This window comes from Nyctereutes procyonoides, unplaced genomic scaffold (genome assembly GCF_905146905.1).
Source record: "Nyctereutes procyonoides isolate TBG_1078 unplaced genomic scaffold, NYPRO_anot_genome, whole genome shotgun sequence".
NCBI classification, from domain to species: domain Eukaryota; kingdom Metazoa; phylum Chordata; class Mammalia; order Carnivora; family Canidae; genus Nyctereutes; species Nyctereutes procyonoides.
The window spans coordinates 21,460,543-21,475,024 of record NW_026575142.1 but is presented as its reverse complement, the minus strand read 5'-3'; the positions used below and the strand labels follow the sequence as shown (position 1 = coordinate 21,475,024).

At 38.5% G+C, this 14,482-nt stretch overlaps 1 protein-coding gene across 4 annotated transcripts in view; it reads right to left on the bottom strand.

Moving 5' to 3' along the window:
- The window catches only part of GRB14 (growth factor receptor bound protein 14), a 115,944-nt gene that overhangs the window by 35,360 nt on the left and 66,102 nt on the right, over positions 1-14,482 (bottom strand). For all 4 annotated transcript variants that reach the window (XR_008662151.1, XM_055308055.1, XM_055308053.1 and 1 more), the window contains one exon: positions 6,626-6,782. Coding sequence is in view for 3 of the 4 variants with exons in the window: in XM_055308055.1 (XP_055164030.1) it covers positions 6,626-6,782 (157 nt within the window). In the remaining variant the exon portion in view is untranslated. The remainder of the gene's footprint in view (positions 1-6,625; positions 6,783-14,482) is intronic.

Here is a 14,482-nt window from a genome sequence, read left to right as displayed (position 1 = left end):
TGTGGGCAAGTATAGGCACTTCTTTAATGTATAAACTTAAAGTGGAGGAGGAGGGGAGACAGAAGGCTGGAGATAGGAGGGATAGTTAGGTCACAGGAGCTACAAGCCCCACAAAGGACCTTGGACCCTAACGCATGAAGAATCAGGTCTGCGTTCACATGGATAACGCTGGTATAAGCAGAGGCAAGGGGACCAAATACAAGGCTAATATAATACCTGAGGAGAGAGATGGTAAGACCCGAACTCAGGCTACATGAACACTGAGGAGGAAAGATCAGCTGGACCAGGAGGCAGATTTAGCTATAAGCACTCTTCTCAGATTCATATTCTCTGCCTCTAGCCTTCATGTGCCACCAGGACATGGTGCCTCCTCAAAGCTCAGGTCAGCCTAAGGAGAGAAGGAAGCCTGATGCCACATACCCTAAAGGCGTCACAATTATTTGTGCTGGTGATAAGGGTGGTCACAACTCTGATGGCTGGTAGGTTACAAACAGCACTGAAAGTACAACTGCGTATCAGCTCCAGACAACAGGAAAAACACTTGTGACTCTTTTGTAAAAGAGAAAAAAAGTGAAGGAGCAGCTTCAAAGCAGGCAGCTGTGAGGGGTTAACTCGTCGTTGCTGTGCACTGTTTCTGTCTTAAAAGAGATCACGTGGGTATAGCTGCGCACATAAAAATGGTTTTATTAAAAGCCTCCAGTCATTCATTTTGCTTATTAAAGCCACTCCACAATGATATTCACAATGGAACTCTCAGCTGTCCCTAGCAATGACACTAAAATACAATTAATTCTTCTTCCCGAGGAGTCTATAGGTATGTGCTTGAGGTACTGTGTTAATTGCCACTGCTTCATACCATGGCTTCAATTAGGAATCAAAATGGGAGCAAGACAAACATGGATCCCATTAAGTTCCAGAGGACTTAAAACTGAAGTTTCTGTCCCCACCCCACTCCCCCCCCCCCAATCCTCTAATGCTGATTATAAAAGCAGAGGGCTCCATCTGGGGATCGACAGTGACATCCAGTGGCCATGAACTAAAACATACCAGTGACAAAATGTTATGTATGTGAGCAGGGCAAATATTTGTTGATGTACTGATATTTTAAATTCAGTGTCTATGAAACTGTGTGCAACTAGAACCTCATCATAACATGATCGCAAATCAGGCAAATCAGAGATTTGTAACAAAATTAGGATATTTAGCTGCCTTCCATGATTTACTCTGCCTATTAAAAATCCCAGCAGCATACATTAATAATTACTGCCAGAGGAGATGAAATATTGATATTGTATTCAGAGTTCCAAATGTCATATTACCGTTTATGTTATATACCAATTCAAGGATAAGTAATTTCCAACACGATCCTCTTGCTCAGTCAAGAGAAATAGCTGGCTCTGCTATAAAGTGAACAGGGTTAGATGAGGTGGACCACAGTAATTTCAATACTACCTTGTTAAGAAAAATTTATCTGGAAATTTTCTTGAGCGTTCAAAATTTTAACTTTTACTCAAACCATGCATGAGAGACAAAGATGGAGAGTGAGAAAAAGACAAACCAACCATGGAATCCCAGGAACGTGAAGAGAAACAAACTCACTTCAGTGGAAAATGCGTAGACTTTAGAATCTGAAAGGACCCACATGTGAGCCATGTTTGATTCTAGGCAAGGAATTTCATCACTGAGTCTCTGTATTCCTATATGTCAAAGGGAGATGAGAAAACACATCTTGCAGGGTTGCAATGAGGCTAAGTAATGAGAACATTAAACATTAAACCTCTCATTCTGTGCCTTGCATGTATAAGACGCACATTAATAGCAGCTATCACACATATGCATTCATATTAAAACTACTACAAAATAATAAAAAAATAAAATAAAATAAAAAACTACTACTAAAACTGAAGTTTCCTTTGCCACAGAAAATGTCTCTCTGAAAACAGACTTTCAATTCCATAAATCTATCATATTTTGAACGTTCAGTGCTCTTCCATCTGACTTTAGAATTTGTGATGTGTTTTAACAGATCAAAAGCAACAATAGTAGCATATTTATTAACAATATAAAATGTCTCTGGCCCTTTTCTAAGCTCCTCTTGGTCATTAAAGTGACCTCAAGTACAGAAAACCCTTAACTCTCTCTCACCTATCCCACAAGTCACCATGTTCTCACCTCTAAGGCTTCAAAGTTTCAAAAATATCACATCTCATACCAGTGTAGACTATACTGTGAAGATGGTACAAGGAGAAATGACAGAAATGACAGATGGGCCAGGACTTATTGATCCAGGAAGCCACAGGTAGTTTGATGTAGAAGCAAAACAAAGTTGCTTAGCCTCTAAACGGTTGAATTCTGGCCTTCTTGGTAGTATACAGTTGACCCTTGAACAATGTGGAGGATAGGGGTACAGACCTCCCCTTGCAGTCAAAAATCTGGAAGGCTTACTGATGACATAAGCAGTAGATTAATACATATTCTGACATTACATGTACTATATACTGTATTCTCACACAAAAGTAAGCTAGACAAAAGAAATGTTATCAAGAAAATCATAAGAAAGAGAAAATAAATTTACAGTACTGAACAGGATTTATTGGGGGGAAAAACACATATAAGTGGATTCACAGAGTTCAAACCCATGTTATTCAAGGGTCAACTGTACTTTCAAAACTAAATCAGGATCATATTGCTCTCTGACTTAAAGACCTCCAGTCACTTTTTTTCTCACTCGGTGTAAAAGCCAAGCCCCTCCATGGAATATAAGACCCTATATGAGCTGGCTCTGCAGCAACCCTACCGAAATCCACTCCATCACTCTACACTCCTGCTCCAAAAGCACTGGCCCCTGGCTGCTGCCTGAACACAAGCACACTGCCACTAATATTCTCCTCAACATCATACTTCAGGGACACCTTCACTGATCCCTCTATTTAAACTGTGTCGCCCACTCCCCCTCCCCCGCCAAGATGCTCTTTCTTTCTTCCTTGCCTTTTCCTCTTTTCCCCAGCACAGGCAACTCGAGGTTTTTAAAAGTTCACATTTCACCCCTTTGCTTTTACAAAAAAAAAGACCTACATTAGTACCTGTTTATGCCAACCAACAGAAATCCAAGGAGGATTTTTGCTTTTACAAAAAAGGTGAAAAGTGAAAATACCATTCAGCGTGTGCTTTGCAATGAGCCCTTATAAAGGCAGCAGGCTCCACGGAGCAGCAGGGAGAGCGGTCCTGCCAAGCTCCTTCCAGGGAACTACACTCAGCATCTCAGCATCAGGGAAGCCTTCATAGCTTTGAACTTTGTCTGGGAGCATCTGTGCTTTATCTTGTTTTATTTTGTGCATCTGTTGGCAAGATGTGTCCTAAGATATCAGAAAATGCTAAGAGAGGTTATTTCTGGGATCTGGGAATGCTCAAATGTTTTCCCAATATAAATTAACAGTAAATACTTCTTTGCTCTATACCATTTCAGCTTACAAAAGTATTCACAGGAGTGCTCTACTTTCAGATAGCAGGAGAAACCTATACTTATCATCACCTAAGGGATTACAAATTTTAGCCATGTCTCTTACTTTCTCTTCCCATGAGAATGCAAACTCGTAAGGGCAGTATCTTTTGTCTGTTATGTTCATAATCTACTCCCCAAGATCTACACACAAAATAGGCTTGGCATAAAATAGTCAATAAATAGATATTTAAGCTGTTTGAGTAAGTCAACAGGAAAAGGCAGGGAGAGTTCCTAGTTTTTGTGAAATCTGTAAAGTGAAAAGAAAAAAAAATAAGATGAATTTTTAGGTGCACACACATACACAAAAAGAAGGTAGTCCACAAAAGGAAACACAGATTATGTTAAAACGGAGAAAAAATAAAGAAAGAAAGAAAAAAAAGAAAATAGAGATTTTCATTAGCTATCATCTAATGTTTCAGTGCATCCTTACAGAACTAAAGCAGCTAATAAATAAACCAATAAAAGAAAGAAAAGGAAGCTGGTAAATCTAATACGTGTTAGTATTGGGGCAGCATTATAATGGCATTTTTCTGTTTAAAGACACAACCTGAGTGGGGTGCCTGGGTGGCTCAGTCAGTTGAACAGCGCTGGGACTGAGCCCACCGTGTGCCCCATGCTTAGTGCAGAGGCTGCTTCTGTTCTTCCCCTGCCTTGTGTGTGCACAGGCTCATGTTCTCTGTCAAATATATAAATCAAATCTTTTTTTTAAAAGATATAATCTGAGTAAAACAAAAGGAAAGAAAAAGAACACAAGAAAGCTGTGAAACAATTTCTTTTTCATAATCTTTGGTCTAATGCATGGTTCATGAAGCCATGAGACACTATTCTCACATCTTTGATTTTATTTCAGCATTTCCAGAAAATAGAGTAATGGATAAATACATTTCTATTTGATGCCTAAAAGTTTAAATTTAGTATGTAACTCAAATTAATTCTCAATGTTCCATTTTAAGCCTCTACATTAAAAGACCTGTGCATTTTATTCCTTAATATAATTTGCTGTGTGGTTTCAGTGAAAACTGGTGCTTGATTTAAAGAGTAGATTTTTATCATTAAACATCAAGCTATTTTTTAGGGATAAATTGTAGTGACTATAACCAAAAAAAAAAAAAGTTTTTAAATTGCTCCAAAAGAAAAAATTAAGAGTATAAAATACTGTAATTACATAGTAAGCTAATTAAGAGTTGTATTCTTGGGCAGCCTGGGTGGCTCAGTGGTTTAGCGCCACCTTCAGTCCAGGGCCTGATCCTGGAGACCCGGGATCAAGTCCCACATCTGGCTCCCTGCATGGAGCCTGCTTTTCCCTCTGCCTGTGTCTCTGCCTCTCTCTCTCTCTCTCTCTCATGAATATATAAATAAAATCTTTTAAAAAAAAGCTGTATTCTCACAGACACATATAAAAGTAGTTTAGAATATGGCGAGTATCTATTGAGAGTTAAAACTATACTTTTAGGAGATTCACGGTCATGAATAGAAGTTAAATTAGTTACAAACAACAATGCAGAAAATTGAACTTTTTCTGCTCTAAGAAGGCGAGACAGCACGTCACACTGGCCAGTATGACATACCTTCAGAATTCAGGTTTTCTGTGAATGTTATCTGATATGGAGGGGGTTCGGGGGAAGGATTTTGCAGATATGATTAAAGGATCTTGAAATGAAGAGATTATCCTGGATGATTATCTGGGTAAACTCTAAACAGTACCATTTTTGTAAGAGAGAGGCAGAGGATGACTTGACAGAAGAGGAAGCTCCATTGTGACCACAGAGACAGAGATTGAAGTGATGCAGCCAGAGCCAAGGAATGCCAGCAGCCACCAGAAGCTGGAAGAGGCAAGGAACAGATTCTCTCCTAGAACCTCCAGAGGAAGTGTGTCCCTGACAATACCTTGATTTCAAGTCAGTGATACTGATTTCAGACTTCTGGCCTCCAGAACTGTGAGAAAATAAATTTTGGTTGTTATAAGCCACCAGGTTTACGGTCATTTGTTACAGCAGCCACAGGAAACTCATATGGAATTCAAAGAATCGAATGACATTATCATAGCAAACTTACTTATTATGGGAACATGTTTTTTTAACACTAATATCTGTAAAAATAAGAAAAGGTAAAATAGTACTGTTGCCAAATTTTGTCTCCCTCTAGCAGAAGAATGAAAATCTTCTATAACTTATTCTTAAAAATTAGGGGGAAAAACCCTCTACATTTTACAACACAGAGATTCCCTTCAAATTAAAAATATATTTTTTTAACAATTGTTCTTTATGTTTGTGACTTTAAAAGGTAAAGAAGTTACTTAATTCTTCAAGAAAAAGTTAAGGTGCCAGAACTACCACTATTGATACTTCCCATGTCTGTGTGACAATTCAAAAAACAGTTCAAATAACAGTTTATTTTAGTAACTTCTCAAAAACTGTTCATTGTGCTACCAAAGATTATTATGAAATTCATCTATCGGACACCTGGGTGGCTCAGTGGTTAAGCAACTGCCTGTGGCTCAGGTCATGATCCCAAGGTCATGGGATTGAGTCCCACATCAGCTCCCCTTAGGGAGCCTGCTTCTCTCTCCATCTGTGTCTCTGCCTCTCTCTGTGTCTCTCTTGAATAAACAAATAAAATCTTGAAAACAAGAAAGAAATTTATCTATCAATTTGTACCTTATGTTTTGGCTCCCAAATTCCCATCGATCACTATTTAAACAAAGAAGTGTAGGAAATGGGGAAGCTCAGGTGGCTCAGCGGTTTAGCATCACCTTCAGCCCAGGGTGTGATCCTGGAGTTTCGGGATCAAGTCCCAGGTTGGGTTCCCAGCATGGAGCCTGCTCCTCCTTCTGCCTGTGTCTCTGCCTCTCTCTCTCTCTCTCTCTCTCTCTCTCTCTCTCTCTCTCTCTGCCTCTCATGAATAAATAAATAAAATATCAAAAAAAAGAAGTGTAGGAAATGTGTAATATTTCTACCCTTACTTTCACTTTGTGATACATTCTTTGTCTCCCAACCACCAACACCAAAAATAAAGAAAAGGACTATTCATAATTCTCTTTTCTTTCTGTCTGAAGAAAATATTTGCCATATGATTGAAATGAACAGAAATGCAATGATGTGGACTATGGTTCTGCATCCTTACCTAGTCCTATGTGAGGCAGATGCTCAAAAAGGGTCCAGCTGTGGTCATCAATGTAATGATTCTTCAGGATCAACAGCTGGCAAACATCTCGGGCAGTTATGTCACTGGGTACCTCTAAAGCCCTGCTGGTTTCATCTTCACTGTATACTTTAATTACCTGTGTAGGTAGAAACAAGAAAATGAGCTAACATATCCTATTAAAAATATCATTCTAATAAGTCATAAAAAAACTTACTGGTTGTGCTGATTATAAAGTCCTTATATGGATTCTTGTACATTTAATTTCCTAAAACACTGAATGAATGTTGCCTATCCAAGACTTATTTATAATCTGTCAAAACCACTTGGTCTGACAACTTCCACTCTCTTCAGTGTCTACAAGAGGACACTGAATGACCATTTAATGTCATTTCTCTACCACTCTGGTCTATTAAAAAGCCTCATATCTCTTAATAATATTTCCATTCCATATTTATATTCTGTAAATTATCCAAGTAGCATGGGTGATTTATTTCCAGATACATATAGGTAGTAAAAGCAATAAGTAGAATAAGCCTTTATGAAAAGATTTCTCTATTTCAGGTTATGGAGATTTTGGTAGACTGGCTAGATGTATACCAAATCCTTTTCTTTTTTCCCTTGCAATTAGTTGTGACCCTGGGATTGAGTGTTGGTCAGTGGAGTATAAGTACATTCAATGTTGCACTTTCAGGCCTAGTCCATAAAAACCTCCCATATATTGTCCCCCAATATACCAATTATACCACCCTCCCACTGAATGGTAATGACAAGGACCAAGAGGGAAGAAAAGTCATGGGACAGAAGGAGCTTTTGCCCCTTCATGACCACATGAGCCAATTAAGAATACCCATATGTAACTTTGACATAAGCAAGAAATAAACTTTTATTGTGTTCACTTACTATGAATTTATATTTATCTATTACAGGAGCTAATTTCACCCTAAATTACACAGAATTAGAGAGAATTTCATATACGATAGTCCCCTCAACATTTACCAAGTAGTGCTATGTGCTAGAATTTCTGCTATTAATTATGGTATGTTATATAGTAAATTAATTATAAGAAAATAAATACCTATGATAATAGTATAGTAAGATCAACATACACACATAACACAAGTGAGAAATGGTAAGAAAATTCACTATAAGAAAACACTTGTTACGAAAATATGGACATTTTTAGTAATTCAAACAAGTGCAAATTAAAATGATGTACCAATTCTGTCCTACCAATTTTTTAAATTACACTTAATAACAGTGTGATGAAACACTTCCTCTCTTACAGTGACAGGAGTGATATGAATTGGTAAAATTATTTTGTACACCTGTTGTAAAGTATTCAAAAGCATTTAATGGTCCATTCCTTTGATTCAGTAATTTCACGTAGTTAAACTATCTCAGCAACTCTGTCCTAAATGTGGAAAATGGCTTCAGGCATAGACATATCCAGCAAAGCATTACATATAATTCTATCAATCTAAATATTCAACAATGAAGGAATAACTGACAGTACTTTCCTAGAATGGAATATTATATAGAGCTTAAAAATGTTATTCAAGGAAATGATACAAGAACTTTAAAAAATTCTTAGGTAAAATAAAATCATGACACCAAAGCATACTTTGCATGGTACAGTGCAAACTTCCTTGTTGGACTGGCTGCCAGGCACCTATCTGTCTTCTTCTAACAAAATTCTCATTGCCTTCGAGAGCACACTCCCTCCCCCACCATCAGTCTTTGTAGTTCTGGAAACTCTACCATCAGCTCAGCCATGGAGAGGGGGGCTGTTTACTTAAAAAAGAGCCAGTTGTTAAACATTCAGGAACTGCAAGCCAGGCATCCACCTTGAAATTAGCCATGGTGTGAGCATGTATACTAAAGAAATTGGCAATTGCTACAAATAAGGTCTTCTTTAAAATATATATATATATTTTTAGGGTCAGCTTACCAGTGGGCCACTGCCTCAGATCCTGATAGATATTATCCAGACTGATCAACCAGCACCCAGAATCCCTTTGCCAACAGTAATTATTTCAGAGAAGGGCATAAGACCTAACCAGAGCCAGTCAGAGCCAATCTGAGAATCTATTCACATAACTATAGAGTGGACTCTCTTTTCCAGTAGGCAGACATAGGATGAAGCAGATAGCATCCACAAAAGTAAAGACTGGGAAAATGAGGACCCCATGGAATGAGCCACGCTAAGAGATAGAGTCCTGAGAGTATCTCCGAGCTCCTGGATCAGCTGAATTGGATTTCTCTGTGTTTTTATCACATATGTGCTGTGAGGCTCTAAGTGTCTAGTGGTAACACCCACCTGCTTATCTCCCTTGCTCTAGCCGTGGACTCCCTCCAGTTCAGTCTCCATACTGCTAGCAGAATAAACTTGCTAATTGTCAATCCAATCAGGTCATTCTGCTAATGAAATTCTTCAGTGGCTCCTCATCGTCCTAACTCAAGCAGCTCAACATGTTTACTAAGATCCCTTATAAGGTGCACATCCTTCACTAAGTGTTTTAGTACAAGGCTGTCACAGACAGTGACTGTTGTTTCCTTCAGAGATCTTAAAGTCTAGTAGGGAAAGCAGTATTAAAAAAATAATTACAAACTAGGGCATAAAAATGCTGTATATTACTAACCATAAAATGGGGTTAGGAGAGACATAACCTGCCAGAAGGAATCTGGCAGGTTCTAAGGACTAAGAGGAGTGAGGGATGACAGGGGCAGCCAACAGGCAGCCTGTTCCTAAGGAAACCAAAGTGATGGGCAGGATGGTGGTAACAGGGATGCATGGTCCTAAGTTCAGAACTGACATCAGAACCATCAAGCTTTTAAGTAGTAAACAAACACATGGATACATCTGGTGAGGGAGACAAGGAAGAACAAAAGAAAAGACAATCTAGGACCAAACCCTGAGAAATACCAATATGTAATGGTGACTTAGAGGCAAGAAAGTCTAAAAGATCAAGAGGAGTAAAAAGAGAATCAGGGAACCCATGCAATAAAGCCCAAACTCTAGCATGCACACGACATGCACACCCTCCAGGAAACCAACCTACACAACAGATCATTCTGTGATCCTAGCCAAATGTGACAGGTACTTGCAACCTGTTCTTAGTTGCATGTGAGTTATCCTCTACTTGGAATCAATGCTTCAACCACCAATAACATGCTTTATTTGGCAAATTCCTACCTTATCATTTGACCCCAGCTTCCATGGCACTGCCTTCAGAAAGTCCTCACTGACTGCCCAAGGCTTTGTAATTTATAGTGCCCTTTTTACATGCTCTTATTTTGTAATTTTCTATTTGCATGTCCTTTTCCTCAACTGTACTAATAAATCCCTTCAAGGATCTATTTATCATTTGACATCATACTTATCACTAGACATCATACCTAGCCCAAGGCAGTGTATGGTTTAATAAAGATCTTTGGAACAAATGAACTTTGTACCCCTGTAGTGCCAAAGTGTTTTTGACATAGGAGGGACTCAATACATATTTATAAACTTTAAAAATATTTTGTCATAAAGTATGTGAATAAGCTCGGTAAATTAAAATTCTTTTCAATAATCAAGAAAGAAACAAGTTTTCTTATAAATAATTCTAGGTAAGAATTGACTTAGTATCGCTATTTGTGGGCAGTTCTGAGTTGTGAAATCACTGAGGTTGCTATATAAAGTGGTATATGAAAATACACAGTCAAAATCAGGTGCAATTGTTTGAGCTTTCACTTCAATTGATTCATTTTCTCGTTCATTAATACATGTGGTTCACTAAGATCCCAAGGTCCGTTTGGAATCTCAGTGTTTCCCATGATGGCATGCAGGAGGTTAATGCTCTTTAGCATGTGTCTTGAGGATCTGTATCCAGGCTAGATAATTGGTGGGCTTCTAAGGGACGCTGTCCACTGTATCTCCATATGCTGTGGCTACCACCAACTGGATCAGGTGCTGGTGCATGCTCCTGACAAAAGCCATTTGAAGACGACCACTCCTGAGGGGAAAAGAGGATCTGACCCTGTGGCTGCTTCTTCATGTGGCACAATCATGAGCCACTGTCTCAATTCCCTCAGAAGCCACCTGGAAAATCCCATGCCTGGAGATGGGGGTGGGGTGGGGGAGAATGTCATGGTGGCCACTGAGAAGGTTCCCAGTAATTCCTGGCTACCGATGTTTCTTTCCAGTGAACTCCCATCACCTGGGCTAACAGAAGTATGCCTCTTACTTTTCATGCTCCATCTTTTATATCAGAGGAACTGAGAAATTTAAAAGAAAAAAAAAAGCAAAACAAAACTGGAGACCTTCTGAAGCCTAAGCCAAATTCAAGAAGTGGGCAAGAATTGAACAAGAGGTAAATCTAGGGAAAATGAAAAAGGTATCTACCCAATTAGGAAATGCCAATTATTTTTTTCAGACTATGTCACTGCAAATTTGAAAGACACAGGTTGTCAAGAATCAAAACACATATATTTAGAAGGACTAGGCCAATTCAATGTTTGGAATAGGTACATGTACTCATTTTAAAATGAGTAAAACCTGCTGGAAGTAAAGCTTAATATTTTCTTTTGAGCTCAGTTTCAAACTCGTATTTTTAAACTTTTATTTAATTTTGACATTTATCCCCAAATACACATTTATCTAAGAATGATAAAATTATATATTTTTTAAATATTTTATTTATTCATGAGAGAGAGAGGCAGAGACATAGGCAGAGGGAGAAGCAGGCTCCATGCAGGGCAAGGAGCCTGATGTGGGACTCGATCCCAGGATTCCAGGATCACTCCCTGGGCCAAAGGCAGGTCTAAACTACTGAGCCACCCAGGGATCCATTAAAATTGTATTTTAATTGATATGAAAGCAGCAGAAAATCCCTGTCATCTCTGAAATCTACTCAATAAATGTGAAAAGTTCCTTATTCTACAAAAGGGTGCCTTGTCAGAGTCTCATTTTATTACTATTTATTTCTCCTTGAAATCTATGAAAAAGGGAAAGATAACCTAAGCCTAAACTCTCTAGTAGAGTTGAATATGTCCCTTGCCAAAAGTATTACTCCACAAAACCGTCCGATTTAAGAGAGGAAGTCAAGTCATCTGAAAACCTCCATGACTAGGATGGATTAAAACTAGGTTAAAGGGACACCTGGGTAGCTCAGCGGTTGAGCGTCTGCCTTTGGCTCAGATCCTGATCCTGGACTCCCAGGTTGGAGTCCCGCATCAAGCTCCCTGCATGGAGCCTGCTTCTCCCTCTGCCTATGTCTCTGCCTCTCTCTCTGTGTCTCTCATGAATAAATAAATAAATAAATCTTAAAAAAATAAAACTAGATTAAAAATGTTTGTGATCAAGTAAAAAAACAATAGCAGGGCTATTCTTAAGACTCATTAGAGCAAAACAGTGGTATCCTGTTTCTTCTACATACTGAATGGTAAAGAAGAGATTTTAAGATCATATAATTACGCTACTTAATAAAGGGATATTATAATTTCCAGTTCGGCGGTCCAAATTCCCAGCTTTCCTTTATAACATGAAAAAAATAGGGGGAGGAAAATATTATGCATACCAACTGATCATCTGAAATGATATGCCAGCAGGAAGAAATCCTGCCTGACACTAAAGAATAGGAGCTTTCTTTGTTTCATCAATGAATAGATACTTGACCAGCAAGAAAGACATGCACGATAAGGTCTGTCTATAACATCACTGCAGCATAAACAGAGCGCCCAAGGACAGCCAACCGTGTACACACAGGCTGTGTTTAGGCAACCCTTCCGTGTCACTGTAATCCTGACAGTCAGGGCAACCTTGGCCTTTGGAGTGGTTTACAGCTTCAAAAACTGCTCTGGGAGTATATGGCATCTAGCAGTGAAAACGTTCTGCACAGACACAGTAACCCCTGCAGGGGATATGCTGGAATGTGAGCAGAGCAGATCTCTGTTTTGGCTGACATCCTTATCAAGGCAGTTTATACACTTTATACTTCAAGTCCTCTAGACTGCCCTCCACAAAAGTGGCAGCAAGAGATTAAAAACCCATTTTCAAAGCAGTAGACACAACAATATTCAAATATACAGAAGTGGCAAGAAATGGTTAACTTTTTAGAAGAAAGTTTGGGGCCCCTAAAGCCTTGAGACTAAAAGATAATATATTTAAAATATAAGACAACGGCCATTTCTGAAAAAAAAAAAGAGATCAAAATTTTTTTTAAAGATTTTATTTATTTATCCATGATAGACACAGAGAGAGAGAGGCAGAGACACAGGCAGATGGAGAAGCAGGCCCCATGCCGGGAGCCTGATGTGGGACTCGATCCCGGGACTCCAGGATCGCGCCCTGAGCCAAAGGCAGGTGCCAAACCGCTGAGCCACCCAGGAATCCCCGAGATCAAATCTGAAAGTCACTTCAATACATATCATCTTGCCCCCAAAGCACGCATAGTATTCATCTGCTACAATCACCATCTGCTACAATCACTGTTCTGATTCTCAGAACAGATTATTCAAAAACTTAGGAAAGCACTGGGCAATGACCAAATGGCCAGCCTTTCTCTTCCTCCCTGCAGACCCCAGGAATGTGATGACATGGTATAGCTAGTTCCTTCCCAATCTGGATCCATCCTGGAATATGTGAAATGAACTCAGGGTTGTCATCGGTCATGTGGCAATGTCACAGAGTAAAGGGGGCAGTAACCCCTTGATAAATAATTAACTACAGGGTAGCTTTCCCCCACTTATTATTTTTTTTTTAAAGAAAGAAGGAGGAAGGAGGAACAATCATTCAGCAGGTAAAAAAAATGAGCATGGTTTAAGCATAAATATATGACCAAGAATCCACAAAATGAAGTGAGAAAAACTAAAAGAAAAGAAGGAAGACGAAAAGGAGAAAAAGAAAGAAAGAGCAAAAGAGGAGAAAAAAGATCACTGGGACATGGTTATCTACTGTGTCAAAGCTTCTACTTTGGGAAAATTTAATTTTTAAATTAACGACATTCAAATATTACATTTAATATTTAATTAAACATTGATTCTTATGAATTACTATTTAATTTAAAATAATTTAAACAGCATGTTTAACTACCAAGACCTTACTATAATGAAAAGTATCTAAGTTCTAAAATGAAACATTCTTTTATTGTATCTATTAATTATATATGTTGTTTACATACAGTTAATAGGAAGCAATAAATAAGGCCCACAGAGGTGTGAAGTAAAGCTTATTTCTACAGCTCTTTAAAAACTCTTTAAATGTTATGCAAGTGGGCAGCCTGGGTGGCTCAACGGTTTAGCGCCACCTCAGCCCAGGGTGTGATCCTGGAGACCTGGGATGGAGTCCCACGTCGGGCTCCCTGCGTGGAGCCTGCTTCTCCCTCTGCCTGTGTCTCTGCCTCTCTCTCTCTCTGTGTGACTACCATAAATAAATAAATAATAAAAAAATAAAAGATTATAAAGCTATCTTTCAATGTTTCAGGTTTTTTTCCCTCTATTATTTTTAACAGATAGGAAATGTACCTAAATCATGAGAAATATTTTTATATCAAGGTCAGAGCAGCCCTGGATTTTTACATTCTTCTAAATAAGGAATGCAGTGTCCTAAGATAAAAGAAGACATTCTTGAATATTTTGAATTAAGCAACTCAGTGTGTTCCCTTGAAGGAAATGGAAAATAATATATTCATTATTACTTATTCCAAATCTCTAAAAAAAAAATGGTACATTTTAAAAACAAAACCTGTTCCAAAAGGCCCTAATAGCTCATGAAAAGACACTACTTCTTTATTGCCACCTTGTGTTATTTTTCTAGCTGTCAAATATTTATTAAGAGCAAAATAGTACATAGTTTAG